Raw genomic sequence first — 19,531 nt, 5'->3', positions numbered from 1 at the left:
AGGGTTATTTTTAGGGTTATGTTACAGTGCGCTTCTGTCAGCGCGCTGTTGTCGGCGCGCTGTTGTCGCGCGGTTTTGAAGGTGTGGTTTTGTCACCGCGCTTTAGTCACACGCGCTTTAGTCTACCACGGTTTTGTGGTGGAACCGGGCTGCATTTCATCAGCTGGAATTGGTGCATTACTCAAGCTGGAGGGAATTATTAACAGTTCCAAATACCTATCAATTTTGGCACAAATCTTTCAGGCCCTTACTAAAATGCTGAAGATTAAAAGGAATATCACCTTTCAACACAATGACCCAAAGCACACCTCCAAATCAACAAAAGAATAGCTTCACAAGAAGATCACAATTTTGGAATTGCCCAGGCAGAACCCTGACCTAAATCCAATTGAAAATCTTGAGCTGATCTAAAGAGGGCTGTGCAAAGGAGTTGCTCTCGCAATCTGACTGATTTGGAGCACTACTGCAAGGAAGAGAGTTCAAAGATTCCCAAGGCAAGATGTGCCATGCTGTTAGGCTTCTACCTCAAAAGATTGGATACCAACATACTTAATGAAGTATTAGTTTACATGTATGCACCTTTATGGAACCACACTATTGTAGGTTTTTCTTATTTTTTTTCTAAACTAAAAGATTTCAGTTTTTCAATTGACTTTTACTGCTTATATAATATATTGAATGTGTAAAGAATTCTGAAGTGATTTATCTTGGTCTGATTTTTTTACATATCAAAAACCTGGCATTTTATCTGGGGTCTATAGACTTAGATAAAACTCTGATAAAAAAACTTTCATTTTTTTTAGTCAGGGAGTTAGCGAAGACATGTTTTGTGCCTAATTTTATGTGTTATGAAACATTCAAGAGCAAATTAAATTTTACTGTCCTTTGTTGGGCCCTCCATAATGCTATGCATGTGCACCCCCATTGCACGCACGTGCTCACAATCAGCTAATCCCCCCTGCTTTTGCCACAGTTTTTTTTTGCCTTCCCCAGGCTTCAGAGGCTTTCTAGGAGCCTGGGGAGGGTGAAAACAGCCTCCCCACCCTAGATGCCCTCCAGAGGCCTCAGGAGCTTCCCTGAAGCCTCTGGAGGGCAAAAAACGGACATAAGGGGAACCCGGAAGTTTGGGAATAGTAACTTCTGGTTTGTTTGTAGGGCCAATTTGTGGGATCCACCACAAAGCCGCGCCCGACTAAACCACGCCCGACTAAACCGCGTCGCTGACATCATCAACAGGGCGACAACAGTGCGGAGACAGAAGCACGCTGTAAACCTTAAACCTAAAATTAACCCCTAAATCTAAACCTAACCCTCCTAAACCTAATCCTAATCCTAAACCTAACCCTAAACCTAACCCTAAACCTAACCCTTAACCTAACCCTAAACCTAACCCTAACCCTAACCCTAACCCTAACCCTAACCCTAACCCTAACCCTAACCCTAACCCTAACCCTAACCCTAAACCTAATCCTAACCCTAACCCTAACCCTAAACCTAACCCTAACCCTTAACCTAACCCTAAACCTAACCCTAACCCTTAACCTAACCCTACACCTAACCCTAAACCTAACCCTAAACCTAACCCTTACCTTAAGTTGAATCAGCTTGCTTTCAAAGCGCTATTTAAAGCGCCCTTCTTTCTCCGCGGTGGCTGTTGTCGCCCTATTGATGACGTCAGCGACGTGGTTTAATCGGGCGCGGCTTAGTCGAGCACGGTTTTGATGGGTCACACAATTTGTGACCTCTGGAGCCTTCGGGGAAGCCTTCTAAAGCCTCTGGAGGGTGAAAAACAGCCTCAAAAGAAGGCCAAAGTCAGCTGGCCAGCGTTCGCATGGACACTGCCCAGCTGACAGGGCAACATCTTGTGTGCCCTGACAAATGGCTCCTCATGCCACCTGTGGCACTTGTGTCATAGGTTCTTAATCATGGGAATATAGGGGGAAAAAATGTGTTGCATTTTAAGTAAGGTGATAAATTACTAAAATCATTTATAATTTAATGAAGGGAGAAATAATTTCTTTTATATTTCTTGTTCTTTACTATATTCTAATTTTGTCCTTTTTTCTATTTTCTTTTTGTGAGCTGCAACTCCCAGTTTTTATTTTTTTAAAATTTGTATTAGAGTTTTTTTTATCATTGTGGTTGTAATTTTAATAAAAATTACTACTAAAAAAGAAGCTCAGATATTCTCCTTTGTACCTGTGCTTTGCCCACATTTGAAGTTGGCCTTTGCCTTTCCATGATGTAATGTTTTCTTCAATTGATAGAAATTGCACGCTTGTTTAAATTTCAATATTTAATGTATCAGTACAAAACTTGTTGCAAATTACTGTTAAGCAACATTTGGAGACATGCATATCCAGTAGTTCCTTTGTTCTATTGCAGTGGTAAAATGCTGCAACATTGTCTTACATCCAAACAAACTCATTTGTTGGACATTAAACTAAAGAGGTTTGAGGATATTCTCCTGATGGTGGCATGTTAGGCCAGACCTATTGGATGCATTTGCTTTCCAGCTGATCTACTGTGGGACCTAAGGCTAGGAAAACCAGATCCTCCTTCCTCCTGTCTTTCATTTGAATTTGCATGGCTTATTCTATGGGTTTATGTCACGCAGGGCTGCATTTCATTTTATAACCAAGTAAAGAGAACATAATTTTAATTTTCCATTGAGTTTATTTGCAAAATTAGCCTAGGATTGCAATGGTGGACTCCAGCTGTTTTGAGAGGGAAGACAGGAAGGAGGAAGAGTGAGCATATAATATAGGAGCTTCAACCTGCTTTCCAGGGTCAGATCAAATCTTTTCCTCACAGAAGCCCAGAATCCAGGAAGGAAGCATGTAACTCTATCAAAGCAGACAATATATCTCTCTCTTTCACATGAGAACCTGTGTCCAGGTAGCATGGGAAGCATGCAATCATTTTTCAGTGAATGGCTGGCATTTTGATACCTATCTACTGAGATAATGTTGATGAAGGAAAAAGAGTTTTCAAGCAGTATAATGGTTTATGATATGTAACTAACCCATGTTCAATGATATGGATGGATTGCATGGTGCAACACACGTTTCTTCTGGGGAATACAACTATTTAATTTCTGGTGCCAGACATAATTTTCCTTACCCCAATTTTAGGGATAGGTGGCATGATCAAATTCTACCAGAAATCCATTTGAAATTCATGAAAGTTCAGAATATAACAAAGAGCAATAGCAGTTAGACTTATATACCGCTTCATAGGGCTTTCAGCCCTCTCTAAGCGGTTTACAGAGTCAGCATATTGCCCCCAACAATCCGGGTCCTCATTTTACCCACCTCGGAAGAATGGAAGGCTGAGTCAACCCTGAGCCGGTGAGATTTGAACAGCCGAACTGCAGAACTGCAGTTAGCTGAAGTAGCCTGCAGTGCTGCATTTAACCACTGAGCCACCACGGCTGCAAGCTCACACATTTAGTATTTAAATGCAGCTGGCTTCTTCTTTTAAATATTAAACATGGTGCTTCTAGGAAAAGCTGGATTTGGTTATACTTTATTCTATTACAAGTAATTTGCAATTCATTGAAAGCCAGGAAAAAATACTGTATGATGCTTTATAGCAAGGGCTCTGTTCTGAAAATTAGAAAATGGGGTTTCATGATACACTATTCTAAAGTTTAGAAAGCTATTCTATCTATCTATCTATCTATCTATCTATCTATCTATCTATCTATCTATCTATCTATCATCTGTTGTAGTTGGTGATTTTCTTGCAGATGTTTCAAACATAATCAGTGCTAGGACTAGGACTAGCATTAATGATATTACCTAGTTTGGTAATGCAATATCTTCAAGAAAACCAGCAACCTCAGAGAGCTCCAAGAGCTGCATTTCAAGAGCTTTAAACTGAGCTTTAAATATTCTCTTCTATTGTTCCCTATCTATCTCTTTATCATTGAAGTCATAGTCAAACTGTAGCCAAATTACATGCAACCCAGATTTAAAGAAATCCTCTGATTTTTAAAATTTGCGATCCAAAAGTTGTTGAAGTGCTAGGAATATGCAACTGCAAAACTCTATTGACTTCAGTCCCAAATGTGCTTTTTCAAGGGACAACCAAACTTTCTTGTTTCAACAAGAAAGTCTGGTTGCCTCTTGAAAAAGCACCTTTGGGTCAACTACCTGTATGACCTATATGACTGAGAATCTCCATAGACATGTATTTACTTCATTTTTATTTACTTTTAGTAGTACCTCCGAAGACCTACATGGCTGAAACTCTCTTTGCAATAGTGCAAAATTGGGGAGAGGATTGTTTCCCCCATTTTCCAAACAGTATCCAAGTGTCATTCATTATTCTTCATCACATATTCTGTAATATTCTGTCGGTCTGAAATAAGGAATTAAATGGCCAATATAGGTCATCATTTTAACAACCTGAAAATATTCTTCTTGGTACAAAGGTTTTATAATCATTCTTTCAACTTTAATAAATAGATGACCATTTAGTGTTTATTTATTTGCCTTTGAGGAGGAGGGACTCAAAGTAGTGCATGTGGCAGAAATATTCTCCCCCTCCCATGTTAAACTGTTGTCAACAGATATGTGTGGAAAGTGGGGCTAAGAGTCCAGCCCAGAACCATTCAGTACCTTTGTGCGATGTAGGACCAGAACCTAAATTTAGTCCAAGTCCAGTTCTTTAATCACTACATTACATACATATGTATTATAATCTGCATTATAAAGTGAATGTGAACATATTAAAAGTGAACATTTAAGCTACCTGAAGAGGATCATATATCAAATGCATTTTATGTTACAAAACCTGAAATTGAAACAAAAAGCACCTTTAGGGGTCCCCTGTCTAACTTTGGATGGCAGCCCCAGGCATCCATTCAATGTTTCATCCTGAACAATATGTGTGTTCTAGTCTAGGGGGAAATATATTGTTATTTGGTGGGGTGTTTCTATTAAGAGAGCCATAAAGAATGATTGAATGTGAGATTAATATTAAGCAAGTATTGAACAATAGCAAGTGTTTTGTTCAACTTTGGCAAAAGTAAAGATTGGGTGAATTGCAAGATGCATGAAGATTCTGCCATGGCCAAGCACCTCCATCCATCTCCCTGAGTTCCATTTCCTGATCTGTACTCTGTGCTAGCAGAGTTAAACATTTGCCTTTGGGTGTGGCAAAGATTTTCTGCCATCAATGTTGAAATATGACTCAAATGTCATTTATTTGAATTCAATAAATGGAGAATGAGAGATGATGTCTGTACTTCAGATGGTAGCATTAGAGGCCTAGATTGGGGAAGTTTTGCATTGCAGCAACAAAGCCATCACTGGAGCCATGCAATTTATTTCACTCCTGGACATCACTACATTAAGGCTTAATACCTTATCAAATAGGATTGATGCTGACATTCCTTCTCAACCTATCCCATTTTTAGGGGTATTTTTTAAATCTCTAGTGTACTATGAACAAAACTAGGTGTTTCCATTCAAAAGAGCTGTCTGTCAATTCTTTGCCTCCCCAAATTCCTTTTCTATCTTGTTATCTGTCAGCCACTTAAGGAATCCTTCTTGGCTTAAGGGAGATAAAAATGCTTCAACTATATCTATTTTGGAGTTGTGAATAGTATAAACTTTCCTAACTTGGTGCTCTTCATACATGCAAGACTGCAATTGCAATCAGCTCATGCAATAGGGCTGCTGCCGGATAGATTATAGGATCTGTGGTCAAAATGTCTGAATAGTTGGGAAGAAGAAGCTTTTGTGTTCCTAGCCTAGAATTATTTTTATAATCATGGCTTACTCATCATAGGATTTGTTCTGAACATAAATATTATACACCTGTAATGCAAAACCAAAAACACAGAACACCACATTATAGTTTGGAATGATTTGTGAAAATGTAGCCCAGGTAAGAACAGATTCATGACAAAATGCACAGACACTAGAAAGTATAGGTGGTCCTTGTTCCTTTGCTTCTGCACCTGTGTTTCCAATATATTTATAAATAAATATGATACAAATAGCATTTTTAAAAAGTGAGATGTAATTGCAGCAACTGTAAAACCTAAGGAATGGGGGGTTTGGGTGAACATGAAGAAAAGAAAAGAACAAGAAAGAACAAGAAAAATGTCTCATTGCATCCGCATTCCAGCTGGTGATCTGGACTTCAGCTGATGGTGTTTGGAAAAATAGCATGGTGATTACACTCAGCTTCAGAGCAGGATGGCTCCTCGCCATTTGATGTGACGTTAGAAGGTCCACAGAGGGTTTCATTGCAAGATAGAGAGAGGAAAGGAAAGAATTGTTCAGTGCCAGATGTCTTTTAATAAATATCAGGACATACAGTACATCTTGCCTAAGAATAAATTTGTAATCAATGGTTTAGCAGACAATCCTCAAAGCAATAATATTGTTTCAAGAATACTTGTGGTGGGTGGATTGAGAGAAAGAGATACCACTCTGTTTTGGCAAAGATACGTTGCCCACAAAATCTCTTCTGAAAGTAGGAACTTTCTCCCAAGCCCCATTGCTCCTTTTCATTATTGTTTTTTTGCTTCTCAGAATGTATATGAATATGTAATTCAGATAATAATTGCACTCCATTTAGTGGTGAAGGCTGAAACAGCTGAACCATAATTGACCAATTAGAAATGAGAAAAGCTGCTTTAGAAAAGTGTCTATTTTTCATAGGATAGAGAGAAGAAAAACAATAATAAACTTTAACTGTAAGAACACCAGACGCAGGAGGAAGTAGCTTTTTTTTCACCCTTAGTAAGTTATGGCCATTTACATAGACCACAGTTAACATCAGCCCTAGCATAACAGGCTTGAATTGTAATCTTACATAATTAGAGCTACCAGAGCTGGCCAAAGGATCTCGGTGATAATGGCAGTAAGGAAGTTGTCTGTTTCATGTTTTTTGCTCCCATCCAAGGATCATCTGGATTTTCACAATAGAGATCTGATAGCCCAATTTGGATATCAGTCCCTTTGTTTCTACAAAATTGTTGGGGGATTCTTGATTAGAGCTGACTCCTATACATACTGTACTCCTACATTCTTGTCTGGAAGTAAACAGGCAGTTTATGCTCAACTTTAGCTGTTCTCCTGAAAGGTTGTTTTGAAAATATTCAGATAGCTTATATATATTTAATCACTTAACCCTGTCCCTGTCCAAACATTTTGACTGGAGCCACTCATCTTCTAACCCTTCAGAGGAGGCAGTGGTAAACCACTTCTGAAAAACATTGTCAAGAAAGGTGCAGGCAGTCTCTGAGACAGGGGCACAGTTGAACAGGAGGGGCAAGACAGTCATATTTAGCTAATCAAAACTTATTTCTGAATAGGCAAAGGGACAGGATGGCAACTTTCATATGGTTGTAATTTTTTTTCAATGAACTAAACACTTGAGAGCATCCTCAATCCAGGCATACCTAGAAACCGCTTAACAGTGCTGAGATCAAAAGCAGAAAAAGACAATAACTACTTTTTGATATATGCCTACTGGAAACAAGTCCTTTTCAATGCAACAGAGTTAAATTCCTGGTACATAAAGCCAGACACTGTAGTGATCAACTACCGAAAAAGCCAAATAATGACTTCTACTGGCATTAATTTTAATAAACAAACATGATTAATCCGACTCTTTTTTTAAAAAAAAAGTTTTTTTCCATCAGGATAAGCTTGGAACTTTCATCCTAGTTCAAATGCTAATTATTCACACACGCACACACTTGTACAGTGCCTGCTTTGAATTATTATACAAAGCTGGAAAAGAATGATGCCATCACAACCTCTCTCAAAACAAGTTGGATTTTGTTTTAAACTTTCGTGGATGACTTTTGGGCATCAGATGAAAAATAAGAATATTTCACTGTTTCCTGTGTAGTAATTAAAATAGATGTTGTTATCATATGAACATCTTAAATAAACTGCATTGTGTATACTGATTCAGTCAGTAGTAGAGGTTGCTTATTATTATTTTCAAGTAGTTATATTAAGAAGCAGACATACATTATTGTGTCTGAATACCTCCACAGATAGAGAAAAGGCTTGTTTTCAGGCATTTGCAAACCGGCCTTTCTCCTCTCCATAATATCACTAAAGGGAAGGCTTCCCACCTATCCCAGTAGGATTCACTTCCTAGCAAGTAAGCTTAAAACCCCAAATTAGTGTACATAAAAATACTTTGCAGCAGCACTCCTGTAAAGCTGTAAAAGAACACAGTCCAGACGGAAGATATTATAGGAAAGTAAAGTCCCATTGAAATCAAAGAGACTTAATTCTAAGCAAATGTGTTTAGGATCAGAATGCCAGGTAATTGACAAAATCGGTTAACTCTTAAAGCAGTGTAAATTGAAAATAAGCAAGTGAGAAGGAACTGCTCCCACAAGTTTCTGTTGTCTAGCAAGCCAACTCCATCTGTCCTAGTCCAATAAGCATTCTATGCTTTGGAAAGACCCCAGCCATTTTCTCAGTGTAGATCCCTTCTCATTAAGTCTGCTACCTTCACCAGTCATTCTTTAGAAAGTATGAAGCCTGTCCTGGTTTTGGAATCAGTAGGGGTGGTTGAATTACTCTGGAAGGCTTGGTTAGTGGAGAAAGGATGGTTGGCAAATAGCTGAGAAGCAAAGAGAGCACCCTTCTGAAAATTAGATCGAGACTGCCAAATACTTTAGAAAAAACCTATATATATATATATATATATATATATATATATATATATATATATATATATATATATATATATATATATATATATATATATATATATATATATATATATATATATATAAACCTGCATAAAAACTACATCTGAAAAATCTAAAAAAAAATATTTCTAGAGTTCCTCTCCCCACTTCACATTTATAATCTGTCTATTGTCCCCAGTAGAATGCATTTCTTTGGAAATCTGTGCATCAGTCTATTATTGAACTTTAAAACTTTAACTCATTGGCACATTTACTAGAAAGTAAGTCCAGCTGGCACTCAAGCAAGCTCAGGTTGCAATGAGGGGTTGACAGCAGAGTCCTATGCAACTATTATTTAGGATTAATTCCATCCAATTTAATGAGATATAAATATTTTTGTCATTGCAGTTTGTTAATATACAGTATAGAATATCCAGAAAAATGGAGCAATGGATTTGTTTTTATTTTTTTATTTATTGCTGCAACTAACAAAGAATCTTGGTACAGCCTATGGAAGCTTGCATGCCAGTTCAGCATCAAGGTGCCAAAAGACATGTTGCTCTTTTTAAAAGGGAAGAAAAATAAAACATCGGATTTATCTCAATTTAAAAGGAATGTTTTTATGGATTTTATTTTATATATTTTATGGTGTATTTTTAAAGTGCTGTGAGTTGCTTATGGTCGGGATTTTTTTTAAAAAAATAGAAATTGTGGGTTTGCAATCCAGACTGATCCCTATTTAGAGTTTATCTCTAATCATTCATGTGATAAACGGGCTCAAAACTGGCTAGAGGCTAGTTGTCTTCCATGGCCTTAAGTAGACCCAAAGGATAGTACAGGGCTCCAAGCCAGCGTGATTCCGGTTTCCGGCTGGAAACTTTCTTCCCTTGAAACGGAGCCCGTTCTAAGCGGAAAATAGCCCCAAAGTCCCGGGCACCAGTACTGCCTCCATCAGCCAGAACCTTACACCCAACAAACCTCGCAAGGGCAGGAGCTTTTTCGGATTGCACCGAAAAAGATTGCACAGCCCTTTGATTTTTCCGTGGGGAGGCTTTTTTTTTAAAAAAAATTCAGAACAGTTGCACTAGCTTCTTTTTCGCCAACCTTCTAGTTTTCTTCTCCGATTACTTATGAGATATTCGCCACAACTTTTTAAAGTTATTTTTCCCAGCCGGAAGGCGGAAAAAAGAGCAACCCCCCCCCCCAACGGTGCGGCTCAGCCCAGAGCAGTTCTGGCCCCAGTAGATCTGCGCGCGCGCGTTCAAAAGGCGAGGGGGGGGGGGAGTTCAGGCTTGACCTTCGCGAGAACTTTGCAGATAGGGAGAAAGGAGGAGAGGGGGAGAGGAGGAAGGGGGAAGGAGGGAGAGAGAGCGGGCTGTGAGAAGCCTCTTTTTTCCCCCTGCCAGACCCGTCCTAGGTCCCCGCCAATCGCTGCCCAAAAGGGCCACGTACTCTGACGAGGACCTTATCAGGCCCGCCGCTCCAATCCAGCGATTTGGGGCCAGGACTCCTGACATCCCAATCGGCCATCAATTTACCTTCCCACCGCCCCGCTTCCCCATTTAGCTTTTAACGTCAAAAGCTACATTTTTGTCGGCTCCGGCCTGTCTAGGGCTCTTGCGATTTAGCTCCAGGAATGATTGCTCCTGAGAAAACAGCAACAGCCCCATTACCGAGCAATTAAAAAAAGCCCTTCCCTCCGCCTCCCTCTCTAGACACTTCGTCGCTCGCCATCACCTTTCCCCGGGACCGCCAGCTGACCGAAAGAGACCATTTTAAAGCCCAAAGTTTAGGGATCATTTTTGCGACGAAGGAAGGAAAGTTTTCCAGTTACTGACTGGTATCTTTTATTCATTATGCCCTGGATCCTGAGCCTCCTAGGTTTGAAATCTCATTGCCTGAAATGATCTTTGAAAATGCTTACAAGCGATGTTGCCATCTGAGAAGGAAATGTTAGTTCTGGTTAGTTTTAATCCATAGATATTTTAACCATATGCTTCTGAACTCTGATTAACGTATAGGGCAGCTCAGGTAGTACCATCCACCTTTACGATGATTTCCCCCAATAACTATATCCGAATAAACCTGAACTGGAATGCACCTTGAAAAACTCCGGACTAGGAGCTGGATTCTGCCTTTTCCACTCACGGCTTTCACTTCATCATCCCAGCGTTGCCTGAATGCATGCGCGCGCCGTTCACTTTCAAAAAGATAGATGAGGAATCCACCATAGAGTTCACCCAAAAGGCCGCAATATTTATTGTTTCACCGAGTTCTTGGAAATGACTTCTTCCCAATTGTCCTTCCTGCTTTGTCTGAGCTGCGAACCCTGGCGTGAGAAGAAGGCTGGCTTCCTCAAGTAACTTCTCTAAATGAACCAGACGCTGGTTAGAGTTCTTTCTAGTGTCTGAGAATTAGAAGTGGCTTAGGCGGAAGCAATACGTTTCTTCCCTTAAAGTGGGAAATATTTTAAAAGGAAAGTAACGGGGGGGGGGGCGCAGAAGTCGAACCATCTGATTGAAAGCAAGGGCTTTTTTAAAAAAATAAAAAAAAGTCCAGTGTGAAGCATTGTGTTTATAGGTTGATGAAATCATCGTATATTGATTACATGCGATTGTGCCTGGAGACTAGAAATTTTCCAGGCAGGGAAGGGCTGACCCGAAACTTTGGTGACCTGAACATTAACGCCCAGGACAAATCCTGGAAAGGAAGCGGAGGCCCGGTGGGATCCAACTTCAGCTACAGTAGCAGTGATTTTCTTCTCTCTTTCTTGTTTTTAAGGAGGGGGGGGGCATTTTCTGGAAAGCAAGTGCACCGGCTAGTCCAAGGAGTCTGACCCCAATGCTAGAAAAGGGCACATCATTCTGGCCGGTTGTTCTAACCTCGCAACCTTCCTGTAGTCAGCGAGAGGAGCGAGCAATGATCGAGGACATTGGAAAATCTCTTGGTGTCTTTACTATAACTGACACGTATGCCTTTCCCTTTGGATCTGGAGCAGAGCCAACGTGCAGAAGAGGTTCCATTGCACGCTAAGGGGGTACAGATGCAAAAAACGGAGCAAAAGAAAAGAAAAGAAAAGTGAACAGTTCCGGTCACTTAGTCCCTAACAAAGAGCGATCAAGGAAGCGATCTTAATCTCCCCCGCTTTCCGGGTCTTGTGGCCATTAGATCTTAGAGCTCAACCCGAAAATTTTATAGCGGTAATTAGGATCGCGCGTTTTCTCTGCTGGATATTCTGATTTGAGTTCTACCGGTAAGTAATGCCTGCCTGTTGCCCACAAAGGCCGGAAAAAAACAAACGTTTTTGCAAACGCGATTTCTTACACCTCGACTTCCCCAAGGCGTCCGACCAATTGCCTTTATATAGGAAGGACCGGGGCCCGGCCAGTTTTAAGACTGGAGCGGAAGACATGGCAACTTAGTCCAGCACCTTTTTTCTCCCGGTGTGGTTCCAAGTGCCATTATCGCCCCGCATCGCAAGCCGCCCTCTCCTCTCTCCTCCTATGCAAACAAGCCAATTCTAATTCGCCAGCCTTTTGCCAGAGCATTTGAAGGGGGGGGGGGGGAGTGAGTTAAAATATAAAAAAAAGGCCTTTGGAAAATGTTCGTTCGGGGATATCGCAAAGGAGAAAGGCACTCACATTTCGTGTGTAAATGGCTCTCTCACACATTTTCCAGATGCCTAGATTGTTATGTAATCAGGCCAACCGACCCGCTTAACTATGCGTTGGCATGCCCCAGCCAAAGCTCCCCCCCGCCCGGTGATTTGCCGTCAGAAACCGTTCCTAACTTCGCCTTACAAGCTGGACGAGCCACGCCAAGCAGTGAAGCCGGCGTGGGGGGCACCCTCACTCTGATAAGTGTGAAAGACAGGCCCAGATTAGCTTCCGTCTTTGCTTTCCTCCCTCTTTCACAACAAACACCTTTCAAAGGCCGCGGTAAATTATTAGTCCCATCAGTAAAAATCGCAGTGCAAAAGTAAGCGGACTCTACTCCTCTCCTCGTCCCCAGAAAGCAAAGGAAAAGTGGGTTTCTGGCGTTCCTTTTTTTCATAGCGACTCTTACATAAATTAAACGCTAAGAGGGCTTCTCTCTTTTGATCACAAAGGAATGTCCCTTTGAGAAAAAGCTGTGCTAAATGAGCCAAAATCTCAAAATCATAACAATTGAATAAACATGTCCCGCCCTTGGAATATCTTTTGCCCCTTCAGTTTCCAAACCACCGACGTAACCTCCGCTAGTTTCCCAAATAAAAGCCTTGTTTAAAAAAAACAAAAAACCAGACAAAACTACAAGCTGTTCTTAATCACATTTACTCGGCAGTGAGTCTTAAAGGGTTCCATGTTATTTCCCCAGCCAATCGCACACAGGATCGATTTTTATATATTGTCTTCATAATTGAATTGTATTTTAGTTCACTTTAACCAACCTCTGTGGTTAATGTTTAGAATTTTTTTACAAAAGATTTTGAGGTTGGGTTTAAAGCCTTTCAGGTTATAAAATATAATTATTTTAACTTTTAAAAATACACTCAATGATCCAATGAATACTTACAACATTTGGGACTTGCAATATTAATTATTCAACAGCACGAATTGTAGTTTGCTTAAGTTTAATTTTAATTTTTGCTTTGCTTCCTTTAGGACTGAAGTGCAGATTAACAAAGAACTGTTAGACACTATTTTCTTCACTGTGGGATGGGGGGGTGGGGAGGGAGGGGAGGGGGAACGCTCACAACTCTGGAGTCCTATCTCGAGTAAGATAGGAAACCTGGGGGGTGGGGGACGGGGAAGCAACTGGCTTACAGTTATCATCCACAATCATTCAAAACAGAGCAGGTATTAAAGATATACATTTCATATTACACACTAATGCCTTCATTTTTGATTTTGATTTCCTTTTGTATCCTGGATTCTATACAAACAAAGCAACATAACATTCATCACGATGGAAGGGGGAACCACCCTTTGGAGATCGTGTTTCTCCTTACCATACCACGCCGGAGTTTTCCTCTTTATTTATTTCATTGAAGTATGGAATGCTTTTCTTCCAGGATCCACATTTTTTTTAAAGGAGAAAGACTAGGGGAGGGAAATTGCACATAAATAAACCATACGATTCCAAAACAAGGGCAAGAAGGAAAAGTCCTCAGCTGAGCAACCTCGCTTGGAAGGTCCAGAGTCCCAGAAGGGACAAATTCTCCACTCTTCACACTCGCCTTCACTGCTTGAGCTCCAGAGCCCAAACGTGCTGGGGCCAGCCAGTCCTTCCCTTGGTTTTCTTGTCGCTGCTGCTCACTGTGCTTTTCAAGATCTCGTTCTGTTTGAGAAAAAGGGTGAAGGAGAGAAACAAAGCCATTATCCTTCATCTCATTTGTGGGTCACTACCTCCCATCCGTCCCCTTTGGGGAGATTCTGCGGGACTGGCCGTCAGACCTGGCCGCAGAACAGAAAACCCGAAAACCAGATTCAGCGTTTTATTTTTCACAAGCCGGTTTATTCGCAGCCACCGGCGATTCACAAGTTAAAGTTGCAATCGTAGATATCCACAAGTCGGAAGCAAGCGCCGTTCATTTCAATGGGCGTTTACTTCTTGGTAGATGCGTGCTGGGGTTGTGCTGGGGTTACTTTGCAAGCCGGCTGGTTTCGGTGAAGAACAAGGGAACTGTGGTCAAAGAAACCTTACTCTCCCTTCTGAATTTATTGGATACTTATTCAGTTTTACGTCTTCCAGACCGGCGCAATCACAAAACATTGCAATGTAATCCAGATTTTAACAACTTTGATTGTTGGAATTCCTTTCTGGGTGAATCAGGGGAACACGCGCACATACTTACTTAAATATCTTTATCTAAGTTCAATTTAAAAAATGCTTCTGATGATCATGGGGTTGTCTTAATTGCAAATATATAGCCAAATAGCCTGAGACTGTACTTGTGACTGTATTGATACAAAATGCACAGTGCAGAGTAAGCCTCTTAGTAAACTTGCTGTAAAACACACACACATAGCCCAGTCCCCAAATTCATCATTTTGTCTATATACTGTCTGCACCATATCTGCAAGAAAAAAATGATGTCTGATACACACGTGCTAAAGGTCAGTTTAAATGGGTGTTAAATGAGCTGCCTCAGATATTGATACAATCTCAATTTAAGGAAAGGGTCCCGTCCCCCCCTTGGGAGGATAGCTGATCCAGGGAAAGATATTTCCACCACAAGTCACCCAACGCCAGTTAAAGAGCAAATACTAAACTTCCTGGTATTTTTTTATTCTAACCACAGCTCTACAAGAAGGTTTGACCCTATTCAAAAAGGTTTAGCCTTCAAAAATTAAATCACTTTCCATATATTAATCTCCAAAATTGGATGCATATTTTATATGGGAGATATTTTGATCAAAATGCCATTAATTTTTCCAGTGAATTTTTTCAAGTGAATGTGGATTTTCAGGCCCCAATCCACTGAATGCTCCGGCTGCTATAAAATTCATATATGTACATATTCCATCAATTTCAATGGGTTAGCCTGTCTGCTTGAAATGAAATTCCAATTTGGAATTTATTCATTTCTTTATCTTGACCCTTTTCCAAACTGCAGCTTAAAATGACCTTCAGGCTTGTTTGTAACCTTAATTCTTCTAGTCTGCTTGGGGATGCATCTTTTAGCTTTCATGCCCCAAAACATGACAACATTTATTTTCCATAAATAGCATCCCAAAATATGAAAGAAAATAATCAGAGATTGCCAATTGATCACATGGGCAAACCTGCTTACACGCAAGCTTTTTCCGCTGCTTTTAACTTGCAAGAAATCAAGAAACATGACAACTGGAAGCGTTGATAGAAGAAGAAGGGCTTCCTGTAAGCTATTTAAGCTGAAGTTGGTTTAAAATAAAAGTTGTGCTTCCATTCTAATTCTAACACCACAATTTAGTTTATTGTACGAATGGAAGCAAAAAGACTTGGATATTTTCTGAAAGAAATTAAGTAGAAAGCACAAAGCAGTGTGAGGCAAGTACAACATTTGGAGATTTCGGTTAATATCCAATTGTAGTACATGTTTCCCCAGGCTGGTGCCTGCCAGTTGTGTTGTACCTTCTGTTGAGGATGGTTGAATTTGTAGCTATCTGTAGGTTACCAGGTTGAAGAAAAAATCATATTTTGCAGTTTCAATGTTTATGCAGTGACAAAGAATACTCATTGGCACTCACGGGGGCGGGGGGGGGGGGGAGAGGGAGAAGGAATATAAATCTGAAACTGCAATACCACTTGAAATTTAGAGTCAAACTATTCCAATTCCTCTGGGTTTGCAAGGCAGTTTTTATTGTGGGCATAACAATAGAAGGTGTCCGCTATCCTCCCTTTCTTTTCCCAAATTATATTCCTTTCCTAAGACAGCCATAAATTGTAGAACTCTGATGTTCTTGGGTCTCAATTAACAATTTAAAGTCAAAATGTGGATTGTGATGGGAAACTAGTAACTGGGGGCTGGGTGGGTTTGCAAACTGATTTCAGTTTCATCCTCAAACAAATTAGGATCTTTTCCAACCCACATCTGAGCAAAAACTAAACACTTGGATTTAAACTGGAATGGAAACTTCCAACATTGGAGAGCTAAAGCAAGAAGAATGAGAGAAATAGTTTTTCCCCCCTAAAGCTATTGATTTTTTAAAAAGGCATTCTTAGTAGATCCCTCTGCTTATCATTGCTGAGAACATTCCAAAGGATTTCATTCAGGGACAAATTTATAAAGATGTTGGCTCCCAAGACAGTTTCTACAAAATCCTAGTGGGCTCATTTAGCCAATTTGTGAATCCTTGACTAGTTTCTCATGTCTGCAGTCCTAAAAGGCCTTGAGACTAGAAACCAATGCAGCTGAAAGGGATGGGGTTTATTTTAAAGATGAATTGCAATTTCATCTAAAGAAATACTTTCCCCCTTCCCCTCAGGGACCTGTGTTAGTTACACAGCAACTCAGTAAACCTGGTCAGAAGGGAAGTGAAAGGGCTGCTCCAGCCAGCGATCCTATCTCTGCATCTTCCCCTCTCTTTGTCATTTTTAAAAAAGTCTTCCTTGGGAATAAAGGAAGATGGATGTTTTATTGCATATGAATTAATATATGACTATCACGAGGGCCATTTCCAATCGGCCACAGGAATGCAATTCCTACTTGGGGTGGGCATATTCTCCTATCCAAGGGCCTCCCATTCATCTGGCTCTGAACTCCAAAAAAACATTATGCACTATTTAAACAAAATTTGAAATGCAAATTACTTCAAATTGAGAATATTTTATTTGGAAATCAAGCCAAAATCATTACCTCTATCCCCTACGGCCAGCCCTGACCAGGGTCAAATTCGTCCCTACTCATTTTGGCTCCATGAGCTTGGTTTGGGGCGAGGACACCAGGCTATTGTTTCTCTGGGCCCTCAAGCAAGCCTCGCAGCTCCATTCCAAAGACATTGGGGGAACCTTCCTCCTGGATCCATCCGGGACGCCTAAGAAACGACCCTTTTGTTGCATTACCCGAAACTCACTATCTTCCCCCGTCTGCCCGGTTGGTCCCTAAATTTCAATCGATTAAGGGCGGACTTAGCCGGGTGAGACTAAGAAACGCGGCCCGCTCTGCTTCTGAGCTACGTCTTTCAGCGGCCCTTCAGAAGAGAGAGTGCCGGCCTAAGCAGAGAGGCTTCGGCGCTGGGGGCCTGTGATACTCGCCTTCCCCGCCCCATTCCCTCCCGGGCCCGCGGCAAACACTGACCAGCTCCTTCTTCCTCTTGTCCTCCTTGAGGTCGGTCTTCTTGATCTCAGCCTTGAAGGCCTCGGCCTCGCCGTTGGCGTCGTCCTTGGCCAGGAGGTCCATGAGGTAGGCGATGTAGCTGGTGGCCAAGCGCAGCGTCTTGATCTTGGAGAGCTTGGTGTCGGCCGGGACGTTGGGGATGCACTCGCGCAGCTCGGCGAAGGCGCTGTTGATGCTCTGAGTCCTGCGCCGCTCCTTGCGGTTGGCCGTGCCGCGCCGTTTGACCGGCCGGGGGCCGCCCCCCAAGCCCGGCGGCCCGCCGTCACTACCAGGGGGAGCCACGCCGCCCACGTAGTGGTGGGGATGCTCCAGGCCTGGCGCTCCGTTGGCGTATTCGGGGCTGTAGGAGAGCGCCATGCTGTAGTCGGGCGGCGACATCTCCGAAGGGTGGCTGCTGATCAACCAGCCGTGGAAGTAGGGGTTCTCCTCGTGGCTGCAGCGGCTGGCGGCGGCGGCGGCGGCGGCTGCTGCAGCGGCGGCGAAGGGGTAGCCGTCATGGTGGACCACCGAATGGTGGGGGAAGCCACCTACCAAACTCATCGCCGCCGGCCTTCCCCGGCCGCCCGCCACCCCGGATCCGCTCCCCTGGATCTCCGCTCCCGTGAAGACCCCGGCCTTAGCACCAGCTCGTTGCCATCGGGCAGGCGCTGCCAAGTCCCCCGGGCGCCGAGAGGGCAGGATCAGTCCCCACCGCCGCACTCATACGGGGCGGGAGGGGGGGCTTAACCTTGGAAGCTGCAGAAAAGGTAATGAAAGCAGCGTCCCCTCCCCGAATGGATGAGCTCTCCTCCCTTCACGTCTTCCGAGTAGTTAGCGAACAAAATAGCAAGAAAGCGGGCGGTGGAAGGGCTGCTTACTTACACCTGCTCCCCCCCCCCCTAACGTCCCCGCGTCTCCCTCCCCTTTGCCCTCCGGCTGTCCAGGCCCACCGCCTGGACGGGAATCGCGTCTCCTTCGATTAAAGTGCGAGCAGCAGGCTCTCTCCTCTGGGATTCCAGTTCTTCTTACTCCGCTCCCGGGACTACAAAACCCAGCCAGTCCGTTTTGGGGGAGGAGGGGAAATCCGGCGCTCTTCCTGCTCCGACGTGGAACCCGCTGAGAAGAGTGATAAGGATGGTCTCGAAAAAGGGCGAAAGAGGGAAGAAAGAGGCAGAGGAGGAAACAGCACAACGCTTAGATAGGAGAGTCGGAGCTGCGCAAAGCACTGGTCGATTTCCCCAGCTTGGTCTCCGCGTACAGCTACATCTTTAGGGTAGTTCGGGTTAATATATGTCGTCAGAGGCTCTTTAAGCCAATCACTACAGACGGGGGCGGGATATTTTGCTTTGAGCCGTAAAACGTTTTTTGATCTTCGCGCTGCTAATTGTTCAACTTCTTCTTTAGGATTGGCTGCCGTTTCTATCCGTAATATAATTAAAACAAACCAGGAAAAGTCTCTGCCTCGCCCCAGCATTCAAAGATTAATGCAAGTATTTAAACAATGCTTTCCTGTAAGTATCTTCGTGCCTTCCCTGTGTTTTGGTGGAAAATCTTAACTATTAAAATGGATTGAAAGTAAAAACAAGGAAAACGTTTGACTGTCTCAGTTCAGATGTATTATTATACTATGATAGTATGATGTAAGTATATCTATATATTGCCAACCAATGAATAATATACCAGAATACAATTGTATTGTATTGTATTATATGTTTGATATAAAAGTATGCCTATAGCTAAACTTGGTTAAATTATACTAATATTACATTTACAAAGATGAGGGGAGGATATCTGATGCTGAGAAAGCCATTGTCAGTATCATTTATTGTCTCATAAATGTAAACCTCTCCGTGGTCCAGAAAGAAATCAAGATCTGGAGTATAATGAGAAGGGATCCCGCTATAGGACCGTAATCCTCCTGAAAATGTTATTAATGAGTCTATTTTTGCAAGCCAACTTATTGCAGCCAATGAGACCTCTAGGTCTGTATAAGATTCCTTTGATATAAAACGATGCCTGCTTGTTCAGTGTTATTCGTATAAAAAAATAAAAAAATAAAAATACCCTCCCCT

At 42.0% G+C, this 19,531-nt stretch overlaps 1 protein-coding gene across 1 annotated transcript; it reads right to left on the bottom strand.

The window, feature by feature from the left end:
• Positions 1-13,275: 13,275 nt before the first annotated feature.
• HAND2 (heart and neural crest derivatives expressed 2) lies at positions 13,276-18,707 on the bottom strand. The gene is made up of 2 exons (XM_014064831.2): positions 17,442-18,707; positions 13,276-13,999 (listed from the first exon to the last, which is right to left on the bottom strand). Exons 1-2 carry the CDS (start codon positions 18,018-18,020, stop codon positions 13,901-13,903), a joined length of 678 nt encoding a protein of 225 aa, XP_013920306.2. The 5' UTR covers positions 18,021-18,707; the 3' UTR covers positions 13,276-13,900.
• Positions 18,708-19,531: the final 824 nt, after the last annotated feature.

This window comes from Thamnophis sirtalis, unplaced genomic scaffold (assembly GCF_051295495.1).
Source record: "Thamnophis sirtalis isolate CommonGarterSnake01/CBP01778 unplaced genomic scaffold, rThaSir2_p1.2 scaffold_10, whole genome shotgun sequence".
In the NCBI taxonomy this organism is placed as follows: Eukaryota; Metazoa; Chordata; class Lepidosauria; order Squamata; family Natricidae; genus Thamnophis; species Thamnophis sirtalis.
The sequence above is the reverse complement of the archived record's forward strand: the minus strand, read 5'-3'. Positions and strand labels throughout refer to the sequence as shown.

Bases quoted from the DNA above. Each gene is read 5' to 3' on its own strand.
- HAND2 (XM_014064831.2), bottom strand. From the start codon at position 18,020: ATGAGTTTGGTAGGTGGCTTCCCCCACCATTCGGTGGTCCACCATGAC. The intron at 14,000-17,441 runs GTCAGTGTTTGC...TTTCTCAAACAG, and splicing joins ACAAGAGGAAGAAGGAGCTG to AACGAGATCTTGAAAAGCAC.